Source organism: Nerophis lumbriciformis, linkage group LG20 (genome assembly GCF_033978685.3).
Source record: "Nerophis lumbriciformis linkage group LG20, RoL_Nlum_v2.1, whole genome shotgun sequence".
In the NCBI taxonomy this organism is placed as follows: Eukaryota; Metazoa; Chordata; class Actinopteri; order Syngnathiformes; family Syngnathidae; genus Nerophis; species Nerophis lumbriciformis.
The window spans coordinates 8,492,741-8,512,500 of NC_084567.2; the positions used below are offsets into that span (position 1 = coordinate 8,492,741).

At 42.4% G+C, this 19,760-nt stretch overlaps 1 protein-coding gene across 1 annotated transcript in view; it reads left to right on the forward strand.

Moving 5' to 3' along the window:
* The first annotated feature begins 529 nt into the window (after window positions 1–529).
* The window catches only part of LOC133619307 (keratin, type I cytoskeletal 18-like), a 42,001-nt gene continuing 22,770 nt past the window's right edge, over window positions 530–19,760 (forward strand). Inside the window, exons 1-3 of the mRNA XM_061980275.1 lie at window positions 530–648; window positions 11,195–11,605; window positions 17,299–17,381. Of these exons, the coding sequence (XP_061836259.1) occupies window positions 11,204–11,605; window positions 17,299–17,381 (485 nt within the window). The 5' untranslated portion in view covers window positions 530–648; window positions 11,195–11,203. The remainder of the gene's footprint in view (window positions 649–11,194; window positions 11,606–17,298; window positions 17,382–19,760) is intronic.

The following is a 19,760-nucleotide window of genomic DNA, read 5'->3' on the forward strand; positions in this document are numbered from 1 at the left end:
TGGCGTATATTTCTAATAGTGTTAAAGTTTTTTATTCGGCTACCTGTATCGCTGTTGATGAAGTATGCGTTGCATTCTAATGTGTGTGCGTGGAGAAGCCGCACATGTTATGTAACTGGGCCAGTACTCGGCTGGCTGGCGGGCGTTTGGAAGACTCCCGGGCGGATTGGTGGGCCAGCTTTAGTGTTAATTTGATATCGCCTCAAGGGCCAAGTGAAATTACACGGCGGGCCATATTTGGCCCGCAGGCCAGAGTTTGACACCCATGGTCTATGGGAACAGAGGATACAGTGGACCGCTTGAATGAGGATTTGTGTGTCCAAACTCGACTGGAATAAGGTTTGGAAGCCAACAAATATGTAGTTCTCACGTCCTGCTGACAATGAACTAGTCTTCCAAGTTTGAAGGTTGCACTGTCTGCATTGACTTCTTACCTCCAGGGTGTCATGTTGCATCCTCCCCTTCCCCGTGGCTGCGGGCGAGGGATTGGACGGGGACGGCGGTGTCTCCGCCCCCCGTGGGCGGGGAGGAGAGTGGCGATCCTCTGCAGCCGGACTCACCTGCAAAAACCCGGTCCACGGGCGAGGACGTCTTTCTGCAGCATCAAGGCTGGAACGCAGTTGACCTGAAGCGGAACACCAAGATCATGTAAGTATTTATTATAAAACAGTGACTTGATTGCAATCTTTGTCAGGGTTTAAAAAGTTGCATCACAAAGGAAGCATTTTTTTGGTTTTGTGTGCATGCTTATTGAAAAACTAAACCTCACAAAAAATGTGAGCATTTTGTAAGAGTAAGTGACTTTGTGTGGATTGTTTAGCCTTGGTGGAGGTCCTGCCATTCCGCTTCAATGGGGTTGTCCCTAAAACCTTAGTCATGCGTGGCAAATTATGCAAATTAGAATTGCCATTGTGAATAGATGAAATGTCCAATCTCCATTCTTTTGTCATCTGAAAAGCACAGACACATTTCAGACATTTTCTGGTATAAAAAGAACAGAACAGTGATGCTTAGAGATAAATGTGTTAAAATGTAATATCGGAAATTATTGGTATCGGTTTTGTATAAAGAAAATTCAAGTTTGATTTAAAAAGTATAATAATTTTTCACATAAATGAAATGTTTAATACCAAAATAAAAGTGTTTCCAAATAAGATTCTGCATAGGGTCCTAATTTGGCCAGGTTCAAATGTATACAGACAGGGGGATTTATATGGTATATTGTAGAGATGTCCGATAATATCGGCCGATAAATGCGTTAAAATGTAATATCGGAAATTATCGGTATCGTTTTTTTTATTATCGGTATCGGGGTTTTTTTGTGTTTTTTTTGTGTGTTTTTTTAATTAAATCAACATAAAAACACAAGATACACTTACAATTAGTGCACCAACCCAAAAAACCTTCCTCCCCCATTTACACTCATTCACACAAAAGGGTTGTTTCTTTCTGTTATTAATATTCTGGTTCCTACATTATATATCAATATATATCAATACAGTCTGCAAGGGATACAGTCCGTAAGCACACATGATTGTGCGTGCTGCTGGTCCACTAATAGTACTAACCTTTAACAGTTAATTTTACTCACTTTCATTAATTACTGGTTTCTATGTAACTGTTTTTATATTGTTTTACTTTCTTTTTTATTAAAGAAAATGTTTTTAATTTATTTATCTTATTTTATTTATTTATTTATTTTTTAAAGTACTTTATCTTCACTATACCTGGTTGTCCAAATTAGGCATAATAATGTGTTAATTCCACGACTGTATATATCGGTTGATATCGGTATCGGTAATTAAAGAGTTGGACAATATCGGATATCGGCAAAAAGCCATTATCGGACATCCCTAGTATATTGTAGATATTATTATTATTCAATCAAATTCTTATTATTATTCATTACCATACCTGGTTGTCCAAATTAGGCATAATAATGTGTTAATTCCATGACTGTATATATCGGTTGATATCGGTATCGGTTGATATCGGTATCGGTAATTAAAGAGTTGGACAATATCGGAATATCGGATATCGGCAAAAAGCCATTATCGGACATCCCTAGTATATTGTAGATATTTTTATTCCATCCATCCATCCATCTTCTTCCGCTTATCCGAGGTCGGGTCGCGGGGGCAGCAGCCTAAGCAGGGAAGCCCAGACTTCCCTCTCCCCAGCCACTTCGTCCAGCTCCTCCCGGGGGATCCCGAGGCGTTCCCAGGCCAGCCGGGAGACATAGTCTTCCCAACGTGTCCTGGGTCTTCCTCGTGGCCTCCTACCGGTCGGACATGCCCTAAACACCTCCTTAGGGAGGCGCTCGGGTGGCATCCTGACCAGATGCCCGAACCACCTCATCTGGCTCCTCTCGATGCGGAGGAGCAGCGGCTTTACTTTGAGCTCCCCCCGGATGACAGAGCTTCTCACCCTATCTCTAAGGGAGAGCCCCGCCACCCGGCGGAGGAAACTCATTTCGGCCGCTTGTACCCGTGATCTTGTCCTTTCGGTCATAACCCAAAGCTCATGACCATAGGTGAGGATGGGAACGTAGATCGACCGGTAAATTGAGAGCTTTGCCTTCTGGCTCAGCTCCTTCTTCACCACAACGGATCGATACAGCGTCCGCATTACTGAAGACGCCGCACCGATCCGCCTGTCGATCTCACGATCCACTCTTCCCTCACTCGTGAACAAGACTCCGAGGTACTTGAACTCCTCCACTTGGGGCAAGATCTCCTCCCCAACCCGGAGATGGCACTCCACCCTTTTCCGGGCGAGAACCATGGACTCGGACTTGGAGGTGCTGATTCTCATCCCAGTCGCTTCACACTCAGCTGCGAACCGATCCAGTGAGAGCTGAAGATCCTGGCCAGATGAAGCCATCAGGACCAAATCATCTGCAAAAAGCAGAGACCTAATCCTGCAGCCACCAAACCGGATCCCCTCAACGCCTTGACTGCGCCTAGAAATTCTGTCCATAAAAGTTATGAACAGAATCGGTGACAAAGGGCAGCCTTGGCGGAGTCCAACCCTCACCGGAAACGTGTCCGACTTACTGCCGGCAATGCGAACCAAGCTCTGACACTGATCATACAGGGAGCGGACCGCCACAATCAGACAGTCCGAAACCCCATACTCTCTGAGCACTCCCCACAGGACTTCCCGAGGGACACGGTCGAATGCCTTCTCCAAGTCCACAAAGCACATGTAGACTGGTTGGGCAAACTCCCATGCACCCTCAAGGACCCTGCCGAGAGTATAGAGCTGGTCCACAGTTCCACGACCAGGACGAAAACCACACTGTTCCTCCTGAATCCGAGGTTCGACTATCCGGCGTAGCCTCCTCTCCAGTACACCTGAATAGACCTTACCGGGAAGGCTGAGGAGTGTGATCCCACGATAATTAGAACACACCCTCCGGTTCCCCTTTTTAAAGAGAGGAACCACCACCCCGGTCTGCCAATCCAGAGGTACTGCCCCCGATGTCCACGCGATGCTGCAGAGTCTTGTCAACCAAGACAGCCCTACAGCATCCAGAGCCTTAAGGAACTCCGGGCGGATCTCATCCACCCCCGGGGCCTTGCCACCGAGGAGCTTTTTAACTACCTCAGCAACCTCAGCCCCAGAAATAGGAGAGCCCACCACAGATTCCTCAGGCACTGCTTCCTCATAGGAAGACGTGTTGGTGGGATTGAGGAGGTCTTCGAAGTATTCCCTCCACCGATCCACAACTTCCGCAGTCGAGGTCAGCAGAACACCATCCGCACCATACACGGTGTTGGTAGTGCACTGCTTCCCCTTCCTGAGGCGGTGGATGGTGGTCCAGAATCGCTTCGAAGCCGTCCGGAAGTCGTTTTCCATGGCTTCCCCGAACTCCTCCCATGTCCGAGTTTTTGCCTCCGCGACCGCTGAAGCCGCACACCGCTTGGCCTGTCGGTACCTGTCCGCTGCCTCAGGAGTCCCATGAGCCAAAAGAACCCGATAGGACTCCTTCTTCAGCTTGACGGCATCCCTCACCGCCGGTGTCCACCAACGGGTTCTAGGATTACCGCCACGACAGGCACCAACTACCTTGCGGCCACAGCTCCAATCAGCCGCCTCGACAATAGAGGTGCGGAACATGGTCCACTCGGACTCAATGTCCAGCACCTCCCTCGTGACATGTTCAAAGTTCTTCCGGAGGTGGGAATTGAAACTCTCTCTGACAGGAGACTCTGCCAGACGTTCCCAGCAAACCCTCACAATGCGTTTGGGCCTGCCAGGTCTGTCCGGCATCCTCCCCCACCATCGCAGCCAACTCACCACCAGGTGGTGATCGGTAGAAAGCTCCGCCCCTCTCTATATAATAATATTTTAATATAATATAATCTAATATAATATAATATAATCTAATATAATAATAATATTTTTATTATTCAATCAAATTCTTATTATTATTCATTACCATACCTGGTTGTCCAAATTAGGCATAATAATGTGTTAATTCCATGACTGTATATATCGGTTGATATCGGTATCGGTAATTAAAGAGTTGGACAATATCGGAATATCGGATATCGGCAAAAAGCCATTATCGGACATCCCTAGTATATTGTAGATATTATTATTATTCAATCAAATTCTTATTATTATTCATTACCATACCTGGTTGTCCAAATTAGGCATAATAATGTGTTAATTCCATGACTGTATATATCGGTTGATATCGGTATCGGTAATTAAAGAGTTAGACAATATCGGAATATCGGATATCGGCAAAAAGCTATTATCGGACATCCCTAGTGATGATATTACGGACAGATTTTGTTTTGTAAAGGGGATTGAAACACTTAGGTCAAATGAAAAGCATAGTTCCAAATGTATTTTCTAATCTTGAAAATCAATGAAAAAAAACATTTTATTGGCAAATAAAAGTCATTGTGATTGTTATAATACACGGAGATAGAGTTTTTCACAACACAGCCCGTTTTTCTAATGGACATGCACTACAATTTCTTCTTATCAGCCTAAAAAACGACATTGTTTATTATTGTCCACACATGCTTTTCCCAAGACGCCAACGTTTGTGCGATTTTTTTTAATAGGATGAATGTCATTTACTGTATTTTTCGGAGTATAAGTCGCTCTGGAGCATAAGTCGCACCGGCCGAAAATGCACAATAAAGAAGGAAAAAAACATATATACACCTACTCAGTGGCCTAGTGGTTAGAGTGTCCGCCCTGAGATCGGTAGGTGAGTTCAAACCCCGGCCGAGTCATACCAAAGACTATAAAAAATGAGACCCATTACCTCCCTGCTTGGCACTCAGCATCAAGGGTTGGAATTGGGGGTTAAATCACCAAAAATTATTCCCGGGCGCGGCCACCGCTGCTGCTCACTGCTCCCCTCACCTCCCAGGGGGTGATCAAGGGTGATGGGTCAAATGCAGAGAACAATTTCGCCACACCTAGTGTGTGTGTGACAATCATTGGTACTTTAACTTAACTTTTTAATATATAAGTCGCACTGGAGTATAAGTCCCATTTTTGGGGGAAATGTATTTGATAAAACCCAACACCAAGAATAGACATTTAAAATAAATAAAGAATAGTGAACAACAGGCTGAATAAGTGTACGTTATATGAGGCATAAATAACCAAGTGAGAAGGTGCCTGGTATGTTAACGTAACATATTATGGTAAGAGTCATTCAAATAACTATAACATATAGAACATGCTATACATTTACCAAACAATCTGTCACTCCTAATCGCTAAATCCCATGAAATCTTATACGTCTAGTCTCTTACGTGAATGAGCTACATAATATTATTTGATATTTTACTGTAATGTGTTAATAATTTCACACATAAGTCGCTCCTGAGTATAAGTCGCACCCCCGGCCAAACTATGAAAAAAACTGCGACTTATAGTCCGAAAAATACGGTATATATATATTTACACATACACACACACACACACACACACACATTTATATACCGTATTTTTCGGACTATAAGTCGCTCCGGAGTATAAGTCGCACCGGCCGAAAATGCATAATAAAGAAGGAAAAAAACATATATAAGTCGCACTGGAGTATAAGTCGCATTTTTTGGGGAAATTTATTTGATAAAAGCCAACACCAAGAATAGACATTTGAAAGGCAATTTAAAATAAAGAAAGAATAGTGAACAACAGGCTGAATAAGTGTACGTTATATGAGGCATAAATAACCAACTGAGAAGGTGCCTGCTATGTTAACGTAACATATTATGGTAAGAGTCATTCAAATAACTATAACATATAGAACATGCTATACGTTTACCAAACAATCTGTCACTCCTAATCGCTAAACCCCATGAAATCTTATACGTCTAGTCTCTTACGTGAATGAGCTAAATAATATTATTTGATATTTTACGGTAACGTGTTAATAATTTCACACATAAGTCGCTCCTGAGTATAAGTCGCACCCCCGGCCAAACTATGAAAAAAACTGCGACTTATAGCATACTTGCCAACCTTGAGACCTCCGATTTCGGGAGGTGGGGGGGAGGGGGTGGGCGTAGTCGGGGTGGGATGGGGGCGTGGCTAAAAGGGGAGGAGTATATTTACAGCTAGTATTTCTTATATATATATATATATATATATATATATATATATATATATATATATATATATATATATATATATATATATATATAGTGAATTCTAGCTATATATATATATATACGTGTATATATATATTTGTATTTTATTATATATATATATTTATTTTATTATATATATATATATATATATATATATATGTATATATACTGTATGTATATATATATATATACATATATATATATATATTATATATATATATATATATATATATATATATATAAAATAAATACTTGAATTTCAGTGTTCATTTATTTACACATATACACACACATAACACTCATCTACTCATTGAGTTAAGGGTTGAATTGTCCATCCTTGTTCTATTCTCTGTCACTATTTTTCGAACTATGCTGAACACCCTCTCTGATGATGCATTGCTGTGTGGCACGCACAAAAGAGCTTTCATCAAATGCACTAGATGGCAGTATTGTCCTGTTTAAGAGTGTCACAACATTGCTGTTTACGGCAGACGAACTGCTTTACGGTATACAAAAACGTGACTGCTGTTGTTGTGTGTTGTTGCCGCGCTGGGAGGACGTTAATGACACTGCCTAACAATAAACTCACATAAGAAACCAAGAACTCTCCCTCCATCATTCTATAGTTATAACGTTATTGGGCAGGTATGCTGTTTATGTTGTGGGTTAGCGGACTCAGGTCCTCATGGACCTGAGTCCGCCTGAATTTCGGGAGATTTTCGGGAGAGGCGATGAATTTCGGGAGTCTCCCGGAAAATCCGGGAGGGTTGGCAAGTATGACTTATAGTCCAAAAATACGGTAGTTAGAAACAACCCGAAGACTTTACCCAGATCATTTAGAATTGTACACAACATGGAGTTTCATAATAATGTCCGGAATACAAATCATTTTCAAGTGTGACAAACAACGGCACAGGTGACTGTTTAAGTCTCTTTTCCACGTTCTTGCGTTTCTGTCTCGTCTGAAGATACTCACGCAATGAATACTCGTCCACTAGAACTCGGCTCAGCCTTAACTTAGACAAGGAATGAATCATTTTGGCCTGTGGCAAGTGTGCACTTTCAAGTCAAACCAACCAGACTGGTGTAAACCTTACCTTATAATACCTTATACAATATCTTACTCCAACCTTACTTCCCTTACAATAATTGACTTACCTTACAACGCTTCACTTACCTTACAATACCTTACACTCATACTTGCCAACCCTCCCGAATTTTCCGGGAGACTCCCGAAATTCAGCACCTCTCCCGAAAACCTCCCGGGACAAATATTCTTCCGAAAATCTCCCGATTTTCAGATGGAGCTGGAGGCCACGCCCCCTCCAGCTCCATGCGGACCTGAGTGAGGACAGCCTTTTTTTTTTACGACGGGAGGACAACAGGGTAACAAGAACTAAATCATCCAGACTAGAGATATAATGTATTACTATGTTTATCTTACCTAAAAATAAATATATTTATTAATTAAAAAAAAAAAAAAAAAAAAAAAATATTTTTACTATACTTTGCTAAAAACATCAAAATTAATTGTATTTTTATTTGTATTTTTTCTGACTCCTTATTACATCCATCCATAGAATTATACATTAAAATAAACATATTTGAAATAATTAATATTTAATTATTAAAATAATTGCTTGTTTATCAACAACTTTAGCATTTTATTCATTACATTTTGAAGCTCTCAGAAGCCAAGTTATGTTATATTCCTTAAGATTTAATTATGCAAGTTTGAAGTATCAACTATCTAAATACAGTTTTGTTTGCATATTTTCAGGATATATATATATATATATATATATATATATATATATATATATATATATATATATATATATATATATATATATATATATATATCTTACTGACTGTACCTTACTTACCTTACAATATCTTACAGTACCTTACTTATAACTTACAATATTTATTTACCTTACAGTATCTTAGAGTACCTTACTTATAACTTATAATACTTATTTACCTTAAAATGTCTTACAGTACTTTACTTACCTTACAATATCTAAATGTACCTTACTTATAACTTACAGTACCTTACTTATGTCTTACAATACTTTACCTTAAAATATCTTAAAGTACCTTACTTATAAACTACAATACTTATTTACCTGAAAATATCTTACAGTACTTTACTTACCTTACAGTATCTTAGAGTACCTTACTTATAACTTACAATATTTATTTACCTTACAGTATCTTAGAGTACCTTACTTATAACTTACAATACTTATTTACCTTAAAATGTCTTACAGTACTTTACTTACCTTACAATATCTAAATGTACCTTACTTATAACTTACAGTACCTTACTTATGTCTTACAATACTTTACCTGAAAATATCTTAAAGTACCTTACTTATAAACTACAATACTTATTTACCTGAAAATATCTTACAGTACTTTACTTACCTTACAATATCTAAATGTATCTTACTTATAACTTACAGTACATTACTTATGTCTTACAATACTTTACCTTAAAATATCTTAAAGTACCTTACTTATAAACTACAATACTTATTTACCTGAAAATATCTTACAGTGCCTGACAATACTTTACTTGCCTTACAATACCTTACATTACTGTTTCTTAACCAACTAAAGGGCCAACAAAAAAATATCTATTTCTCAGTTGTAATACCCTTTTCCACCACTTGTGGCAGCAATGACATTATCAAACAAACAGAAGAAGTCTAATGCTAAAGTCATAAAGAAGTTTTTTTAAGCGCAAAAAAACTATAACTAAAGTGGTGGAGCTGCATTTTAATTTGCACTTTAATTTTATTGAGAGGTTTTTTTACAGAACATATTCATTATTAATTTAGTTTATTCATTTTAGCACAACATAACTGCATCTAAATGTATTGTTTGTATCTCCCTGCTTATCTAGTATACTAAATTAGTACTAGAGGTGTCCGATAATATCGGACTGCCGATATTATCGTCCGATGAATGCTTTAAAATGTAATATCGGAAATATTCGGTATTGGTTTCAAAAAGTAAAATTTATGACTTTTTAAGAACAGACCGCCAATAAACCTTAAAGGCACTGCCTTTGCGTGCCGGCCCAGTCACATATTATCTACGGCTTTTCACACACACAAGTGAATGCAAGGCATACTTGGTCAACAGCCATACAGGTCACACTGAGGGTGGCCGTATAAATAACTTTAACACTGTTACAAATATGCGCCACACTGTGAACCCACACCAAACAAGAATGACAAACACATTTCGGGAGAACATCCGCACACCGTAACACAACATAAACACAACAGAACAAATACCCAGAACCCCTGAACCGGGACGCTACAATATACACCCCCCCGCTACCTCCTACCTCCCCAACCCCGCCCACCTCAACCTCTTCACGCTCTCTTAAGGAGAGCATGTCCCAAATTCCAAGCTGCTGTTTTGAGGCATGTTAAAAAAAAAAAAAATGCACTTTGTGACTTCAATAATAAATATAGCAGTGCCATGTTGGCATTTTTTTCCATGATTTATTTTGGAAAACCTTGTTACATTGTTTAATGCATCCAGCGGGGCATCACAACAAAATTAGGCATAATAATGTGTTAATTCCACGACTGTATATATCGGTATCGGTTGATATCGGAATCGGTAGTTAAGAGTTGGACAATATGGGAATATCCGATATCGGACATCTCTAATTAGTACTTATTTTTCCAATTAGCCTGACCTAAGCCTAAGGTTTAAGTGGTAAATAAATCATCTTTGTGATGAACACTGTCACGACTGGGACTGTGGCGTGGTTTGTTCTCCCGAGGTGCAAAAGATTTGGACCATACGTGGTGTGAAGGGGAGTACATGATTTATTTAAACACTATAACTACAAAAAAAGGATGCAAACAAAAGGCGCGCACAAGGGCGGAAGTACAAAACTTGACTATAAACACAAAACTTGCACAAAGGCAGAAACTATGAACAACAAAAAACACTAACTGTAGCATTAATAAACAAAAACTTACTTGGCATGGACTAAAGGAGCAGCATGAACGATGGACATGAAATCAAGTGTCAGGAATGTGCAGAGCATAATTGTGGGATGTCGCCAGAAAGACAAACTGAAAACAATGAACTTAAATACTACAGACATGATTAACGAAAACAGGTGCGCGACTCAAAACGTGAAACAGATGTGTGACGTGACAGGTGAAAACTAATGGGTTGCTATGGTGACAAACAAGAGTGCACAATGAGTCCAAAAGTGGAACAGGTGAAACTAATGGGTAACCATGGAAACAAGACAAGGGAGTGAAAAGCCAGAAACTAAAGAGTCCAATAACTAAACAAAACAAAACATGACTAATACAAAACATGGTCACACAGACATGACAAACACATGCTTTCATACCATTTGACACGGTTGTAAACTGTAAGTAATTTAGATTATTGAATAAGAGTCGGACTGAGAATTCAGTGTTAATATTTCAGTGGGCCCCGGGCCCCTCTGTAGTGGAAAGGTGGGGTCAAAAAGGTTAAGAACCCCTGACTTACAGTGGAATATATTTCTTACCTTACAGCGGTACAGGATGACCTCGACGCTCTCTGCGCGCAGCTACTCTGTTCGCCAGCCGTCCTTCTCCAGCATGTCAGTGAGGGACGGCGGGCGCAGCAGCGTCCGCTCCAAAGCCCGCGTCCCCTCCCTGTCCACCGCCGGCTCCTTGTCGCTGTCCCGCTCCGTCTCGGTGGGCAACGGTCTCAACCTGCTGGGCACGAGCCTCTCCCTCAACGGCCTGACGCTGGCCGCCAGCGAGAAGGAGACCATGCAGTGCCTCAACGACCGGCTGGCCAACTACCTGGACAAGGTGCGCTCGCTGGAGAGGTCCAACGCCGAGCTGGAGGTCAAGATCAGGCAGCTGATGATGGAGAAGGCGCCCAAAGGCCACGACATCGAGGGCATGATGGCGCAGGCCCACGCCATCGGGCAGGAGGTGAGTGTGTGACACCGTTACACTCCAATCTGTCCATGCAAAAACAAGAGCACACACACACACACACTGTCCTATTAATACCACTATTCTACAAAAGCATGTAGCCATGCCAAGGTCTCGGTTAGAACTCGGTCTAAAAAGAAAAAAAAAGCATAAACAGCACCTGTAAGCGCAAGTTAAAACTCGACTATGCAAAGCGAAAGCCATTTATCAACAACACCCAGAAACGCCGCCGGCTTCGTTGGGCCCGAGCTCGTCTAAGATGGACTGATGCAAAGTGGAAAAGTGTTCTGTGGTCTGACGAGTCCGCATTTCAAATTGTTTTTGGAAACTGTGGACGTCGTGTCCTCCGGACCAAAAAGGAAACGAATCATCCGGACTGAATGCCCGTGACCTTCAATCCCTCAGGCGGTACTGCATCAAAAAGCGACATCAGTGTGTAAAGGATATCACCACATGGGCTCAGGAACACGTCAGAAAACCACCGTCAGTAACTACAGTTGGTCGCTACATCTGTATGTGCAAGTTAAAACCTTACTATGCAAAGCGATAGCCATTTATCAACAACACCCAGAAACACCGCCGACTTCGCTGGGCCCGAGCTCATCTAAGATGCAAAGTGGAAAAGTGTTCAGTGGTCTGATGAGTCCACATTTCAAATTGTTTTTGGAAACTGTGGACGTCGTGTCCTCCGGACCAAAAAGGAAACGAACCATCCGGACTGAACGCCCGTGACCTTCAATCCCTCAGGCGGTACTGCATCAAAAAGCGACATCAGTGTGTAATGGATATCACCACATGGGCTCAGGAACACTTCAGAAAACCACCGTCAGTTACTACAGTTGGTCGCTACATCTGTAAGTGCAAGTTAAAACTTTACTATGCAAAGCGATAGCCATTTATCAACAACACCCAGAAACACCGCCGACTTCGCTGGGCCCGAGCTCATCTAAGATGCAAAGTGGAAAAGTGTTCAGTGGTCTGATGAGTCCACATTTCAAATTGTTTTTGGAAACTGTGGACGTCGTGTCCTCCGGACCAAAAAGGAAACGAACCATCCGGACTGAACGCCCGTGACCTTCAATCCCTCAGGCGGTACTGCATCAAAAAGCGACATCAGTGTGTAAAGGATATCACCACATGGGCTCAGGAACACGTCAGAAAACCACCGTCAGTAACTACAGTTGGTCGCTACATCTGTATGTGCAAGTTAAAACCTTACTATGCAAAGTGATAGCCATTTATCAACAACACCCAGAAACACCGCCGACTTCGCTGGGCCCGAGCTCATCTAAGATGCAAAGTGGAAAAGTGTTCAGTGGTCTGATGAGTCCACATTTCAAATTGAACCATCCGGACTGAACGCCCGTGACCTTCAATCCCTCAGGCGGTACTGCATCAAAAAGCGACATCAGTGTGTAAAGGATATCACCACATGGGCTCAGGAACACGTCAGAAAACCACCGTCAGTAACTACAGTTCGTTGCTACATCTGTATGTGCAAGTTAAAACCTTACTATGCACAGCAATAGCTATTTATCAACAACACCCAGAAACACCGCCGACTTCGCTGGGCCCGAGCTCATCTAAGATGCAAAGTGGAAAAGTGTTCAGTGGTCTGATGAGTCCACATTTCAAATTGAACCATCCGGACTGAACGCCCGTGACCTTCAATCCCTCAGGCGGTACTGCATCAAAAAGCGACATCAGTGTGTAAAGGATATCACCACATGGGCTCAGGAACACGTCAGAAAACCACCGTCAGTAACTACAGTTCGTTGCTACATCTGTATGTGCAAGTTAAAACCTTACTATGCACAGCGATAGCTATTTATCAACAACACCCAGAAACACCGCCGACTTCGCTGGGCCCGAGCTCATCTAAGATGCAAAGTGGAAAAGTGTTCAGTGGTCTGATGAGTCCACATTTCAAATTGTTTTTGGAAACTGTGGACGTCGTGTCCCCCGGACCAAAGAAGAAAAGAACCATCCGGACTGTCCTAGGCACAAAGTTGAAAAGCCAGCATCTGTGATGGTATGGGGGTGCATTAGTGCCCAAGGCATGGGTAACTTACACATCTGTGAAGGCACCATTAATGCTGAAAGGTACATACAGGTTTTGGAGCAACATATGCTGCCATCCAAGCAACGTTACCATGGACGCCCCTGCTTATTTCAGCAAGACAATGCCAAGCCACGTGTTACAACAGCGTGGCTTCGTAGTAAAAGAGTGCGGGTACTTTCCTGGCCCGCCTGTAGTCCAGACCTGTCTCCCATTGAAAATGTGTGGCGCATTATGAAGCCTAAAATACCACAACGGAGACCCCCGGACTGTTGAACAACTTAAGCTGTACATCAAGCAAGAATGGGAAAGAATTCCACCTGAAAAGCTTCAAAAATGGGTCTTCTCAGTTCCCAAAGTGTTGTTAAAAGCAAAGGCCATGTAACACAGTGGTAAAAATGTCCCTGTGACAACTTTTTTGCAATGTGTTGCTGCCATTACATTCTAAGTTAATGATTACAAAAAAAAAATGTTCTTAGTTCGAACATTAAGTATCTTGTCTTGATGCGATTTTTCAACATTGTTCCTGTTGCTGCTGTGTTGTGCAACATAGTCTATAACACAGGTATCAAACTCAAGGCCCGGGGGCCAGATCTGGCCCGCGACATTATTTTATCTGGCCCGCAAACACCTGGAAATGATATGTGTCTTTTAAGTACTTAATATTTTCTCACTAAATAAATTTTTTTTTTTTTCATTTTGACAGAAAAAATATATGTACTGCTTGAAATTTAAACTTTAATTGTATCTATTATTGCAACAAATATTACAGTATATTATTATACTATCCAAACATGTTTTTGTCTAAAAAAAAAAAAAAAAAAAAAAAAACTTAACTTCACCTATCAAATTAATAAAAATTACAATACATTTTACGTTGTTCTTTACATCATATTACTGTAAATTGAAAAAAAGCTATCACTGTTTTTTTTTTTAGCTGCCAGTTTTCGACTGTAATATCTCCGGTTGTTGTTTTTAACGGTGTATTACTGTAAATGGAAAAACGGTACTGTCAGGTTCAAACACAGATAACATCTATTAAACAAGACAAGAAGCAAGGAATTAAACAGAGACAGAATTACATTTGGCTCAATTGAGGAGAAACGTCTGGGCTGTACTCTTGGACAGGGGGCGGCATGGCGTAGTGGGTAGAGCAACCGTGCCAGAAACCTGAGGGTTGCAGGTTCGCTCCCCGCCTCTTACCATCCAAAAATCGCTGCCGTTGTGTCCTTGGGCGGGACACTTTACCCTGTGCCACTCACACCGGTGAATTGAATGATGAATGATAGGTGGTGGTCGGAGGGGCCGTTGGCGCAAATTGCAGCCACGCTTCCGTCAGTCTACCCCAGGGCAGCTGTGGCTATGAAAGTAGCTTACCACCACCAGGTGTGAATGATTGATGGGTTCTACATGTAAAGCGACTTTGGGTACTTAGAAAAGGGCTATATAAAATCCCAGTTATTAGTCTCCACCACGCTCTGACGAAAGATTGTACGCTTCCTCTTTTATTTGGACCTTCCCTGATTACATGGCAACAGCTGTTTCTAAGGGACGGGGGGTCGTAAACAGCCATCGCCTTTGTCACAAACAGTTCAAAGAAAAGGTCGTAAAACAGTTCAAAGAAAAGGTCGCCTGGAGGGGAGTCTGGTCCTGCTTCCTCTCCGCTTTGTAGTTCTCGGGTCAAGACAAAATCTTTCTGTGGATTACAATACATCAAAGAAACAGAACACCTTCATGTTGCTTCCCATCCTACACAGTGGAGTTTTACAAGGCTTTTGATTGGTAAGATCAAAGACAGCTTTTGGTGTCTGCTCGCCGGGAACTCATGGCAACACAAAGTTTTGTGATAACTTCGATACAATTATTCTGTCAGGTACATTTGTTTTTACGGTAGAAAAACTGGCAGCTCAGTTGCCAGAATAAAAAAAAAAACTTGTACTGTTTTTTCATGAACAATATCATGTTGTAAAAACATGTAAATTTAACCCAAAAATTCTGGCAACTAAGCTGACTGTCATGTCTGTGTGATCATGTTTTGTTTTAGTCATGTTTTGTTTTTGGACTTTTTGTGCACTTTTGTTTGTTTTGTCACCATAGCAACCATTAGTTTTCACCTGTCACGTCACGCACCTGTTTCACGTTTTGAGTCACGCACCTGTTTTCCCTAATCATGTCTGTAGTATTTAAGTTCATTGTTTTCAGTTTGTCTTTCTGGCGACATCTGCATCATACCCCTGTCACACTCTGTTTACCTCTGCGCACTTCATGCCATGTCCAAGTAAGTTTTTTCGATTCATGCCACAGTTAGCGACTTTTGTTCATGTCCTTAGTTTTTTGCCCACGTGCAAGTATTTGTTTCATTTGTCAAGTTTGTACTTCCGCCTTGTGCGCACCTTTAGTTTGTTCTTTTTGTTATAGTAAAAATAAACATGTACTTACATTCCCGTCTCGCCCGAGCCAACTTTCCGTTGCCTTCCGGAAAAACAAAACCCAAGGACCAAGTCATGACATTGACAGCTTTTTCCGTAACCCCCCCCCCCCCAAAAAACAGTGGTAAAGTTTAGTAAAAAAAAAAAAAAAACACTATATTTTACAGCAAAATTTTGTAAATGTAAAGTTTTTACTGTAAAATCGACAGTCTACTTAAAACAATTTATACAAATGATAATGAAATCCGGAGGCAAATTCATACATTATTCGCTGTTACAATCGGCCATAACTTTGATTGATTGATCGAGACTTTTATTAGTAGATTGCACAGTACAGTACATATTCCGTACAATTGACCACTAAATGGTAACACCCCAATAAGTTTTTCAACTTTTTCAAGTCGGGGTCCACTTAAATCGATTCATGGTACAAATATATACTATCATCATAATACAGTCATCACACAAGTTAATCATCAGAGTATATACATTGAATTATTTACATTATTTACAATCCGGGGTGTGGGATGTGGAGGGGGGTGGGGTCAGGTTTGGTTGATATCAACACTTCAGTCATCAACAATTGCATCATCAGAGAAATGGACATTGAAACCGTGTAGGTCTGACTTAGCGGATTTTATAGACCAGGCTTGGTGCAAGTAGTGGACATAGAGAGAGAGATCAGAAAGCATAAGAACAAGTATATACATTTGATTATTTACAATGCGGGGAGGAGGGATGTGGTGGGGGGAGGGTGTTAGTTTAGGGTTGAAGTTGCCTGGAAGTGTTCTTTTAGTGCGGTTTTGAAGGAGGATAGAGATTCACTTTCTTTTACACCTGTTGGGAGTGCATTCCATATTGATGTGGCATAGAAGGAGAATGGGTTAAGACCTTTGTTAGATCGGAATCTGGGTTTAACGTGGTTAGTGGAGCTCCCCCTGGTGTTGTGGTTATGGCGGTCATTAAGGAAGTAGTTTGACATGTACTTCGGTATCAAGGAGGTGTAGCGGATTTTATAGACCAGGCTCGGTGCAAGTTGTTTTACTCTGTCCTACACCCTGAGCCAGCCCACTTTGGAGAAGTGGGTAGGAGTACCATGTGGCCTTCAATGACATCTCTTCATCCAGATTTTCACCACAAACCACCATGCTGTTCACATTTCAAGCGCCGATAAAACCTAACCGATTTGTTGCGTCCCTCAGGTGAGGAAGAGGAACCTGGAGAACGCACGTCTCATGCTGGAGATCGACAACGCCAGGCTGGCGGCCGACGACTTCAGGGTCAAGTGAGTGATGGCGTTTGCCTTCCCTGACCCGCCTGGGAGCGTTCACACGGGAGCGCCAGACTGCCGAGCGGCGTTAATAAATGACTTTTCCGCCGGCCCGCGAAATGACGGCCGCATTCCCGAGGGCGCTCCTCCGGATGGGAGACGGGTGACAGGTGACGGACGGCGCAGATATAGGGGCCGAGTTGACGCATTTCACAAAGCGTCGATGGTATGTTCGCTGCGCTGATGTGAAGGGCGTAAGACACAGATTGGAGGTGATTTGTGGCGTTGGCAGCAAAGTGGCAAGTCCATCATAAACATTGCACTCTGTCAACTGTTTCAGCATGGCATCACCGGCAGCCATGTTTAGGCGACAACTCAACATACAAAGAACGCGTTTACCTACATCAGGGGTGCCCACACTTTTTCTGCAGGCAAGCTACTTTTCAGTTGACCAAGTGGAGGGGATCTACCTCATTCATATACAGTCGTGCTCATAAGTTCACTTACCCTGAGAGAATTTATGATTTCTTGGCCATTCTTCAGAGAATATGAATGATAACACAAAAACCTTAAAGGGGAACATTATCACAATTTCAGAAGGGTTAAAACCATTAAAAATCAGTTCCCAGTGGCTTATTTTATTTTTCGAAGTTTTTTTCAAAATTTTACCCGTCACGCAATATCCCTAAAAAAAGCTTCAAAGTGCCTGATTTTAACCATCGTTATATACACCCGTCCATTTTCCTGTGACGTCACATAGTGATGCCAACACAAACAAACATGGCGGATAGAACAGCAAGATATAGCGACATTAGCTCGGATTCAGACTCGGATTTCAGCGGCTTAAGCGATTCAACAGATTACGCATGTATTGAAACGGATGGTTGTAGTGTGGAGGCAGGTAGCGAAAACAAAATTGAAGAAGAAACTGAAGCTATTGAGCCATATCGGTTTGAACCGTATGCAAGCGAAACCGACGAAAACGACACGACAGCCAGCGACACGGGAGAAAGCGAGGACGAATTCTAACCAACGATTGGTATGTGTTTGTTTGGCATTAAAGGAAACTAACAACTATGAACTATCCATCCATCCATCCATCCATCTTCTTCCGCTTATCCGAGGTCGGGTCGCGGGGGCAGCAGCCTAAGCAGGGAAGCCCAGACTTCCCTCTTCCCAGCCACTTCGTCCAGCTCTTCCCTGGAGATCCCGAGGCGTTCCCAGGCCAGCCGAGAGACATAGTCTTCCCAACGTGTCCTGGGTCTTCCCCGTGGCCTCCTACCGGTTGGACGTGCCCTAAACACCTCCCTAGGGAGGCGATCGGGTGGCATCCTGACCAGATGCCCGAACCACCTCATCTGGCTCCTCTCGATGTGGAGGAGCAGCGGCTTTACTTTGAGCTCCCCCCGGATGACAGAGCTTCTCACCCTATCTCTAAGGGAGAGCCCCGCCACCCGGCGGAGGAAACTCATTTCGGCCGCTTGTACCCGTGATCTTGTCCTTTCGGTCATAACCCAAAGTTCATGACCATAGGTGAGGATGGGAACGTAGATCGACTGGTAAATTGAGAGCTTTGCCTTCCGGCTCAGCTCCTTCTTCACCACAACGGATCGATACAGCGTCCGCATTATTGAAGATGCCGCACCGATCCGCCTGTCGATCTCACGATCCACTCTTCCCTCACTCGTGAACAAGACTCCGAGGTACTTGAACTCCTCCACTTGGGGCAGGGTCTCCTCCCCAACCCAGAGATGGCACTCCACCCTTTTCCGGGCGAGAACCATGGACTCGGACTTGGAGGTGCTGATTCCCATCCCAGTCGCTTCACACTCGGCTGCGAACCGATCCAGCGAGAGCTGAATATCCTGGCCAGATGAAGCCATCAGGACCACATCATCTGCAAAAAGCAGAGACCTAATCCTGCAGCCACCAAACCGGATCCCCTCATCGCCTTGACTGCGCCTAGAAATTCTGTCCATAAAAGTTATGAACAGAATCGGTGACAAAGGGCAGCCTTGGCGGAGTCCAACCCTCACTGGAAACGTGTCCGACTTACTGCCGGAAATGTGGACCAAGCTCTGGCACTGATCATACAGGGAGCGGACCGCCAAAATCAGACAGTCCAACTATGAACTAGGTTTACAGCATATGAAATACATTTGGCAACAACATGCACTTTGAGAGTGCAGACAGCCCATTTCAGGCGCGCTAAGAACATATATTTTTTCACGATTTCAGCACTCAGGTTAACCATACCTAAATAGACACAAAATACTGCATTACACAAGACTACCCGAATGTACTCGAATGATTGAAAAAAATAAATGTTTTTAAGCTAAATTATTGGTAAACACAGTTTATGTATAATAATTTACGTAAAACCGCGAGTAATGA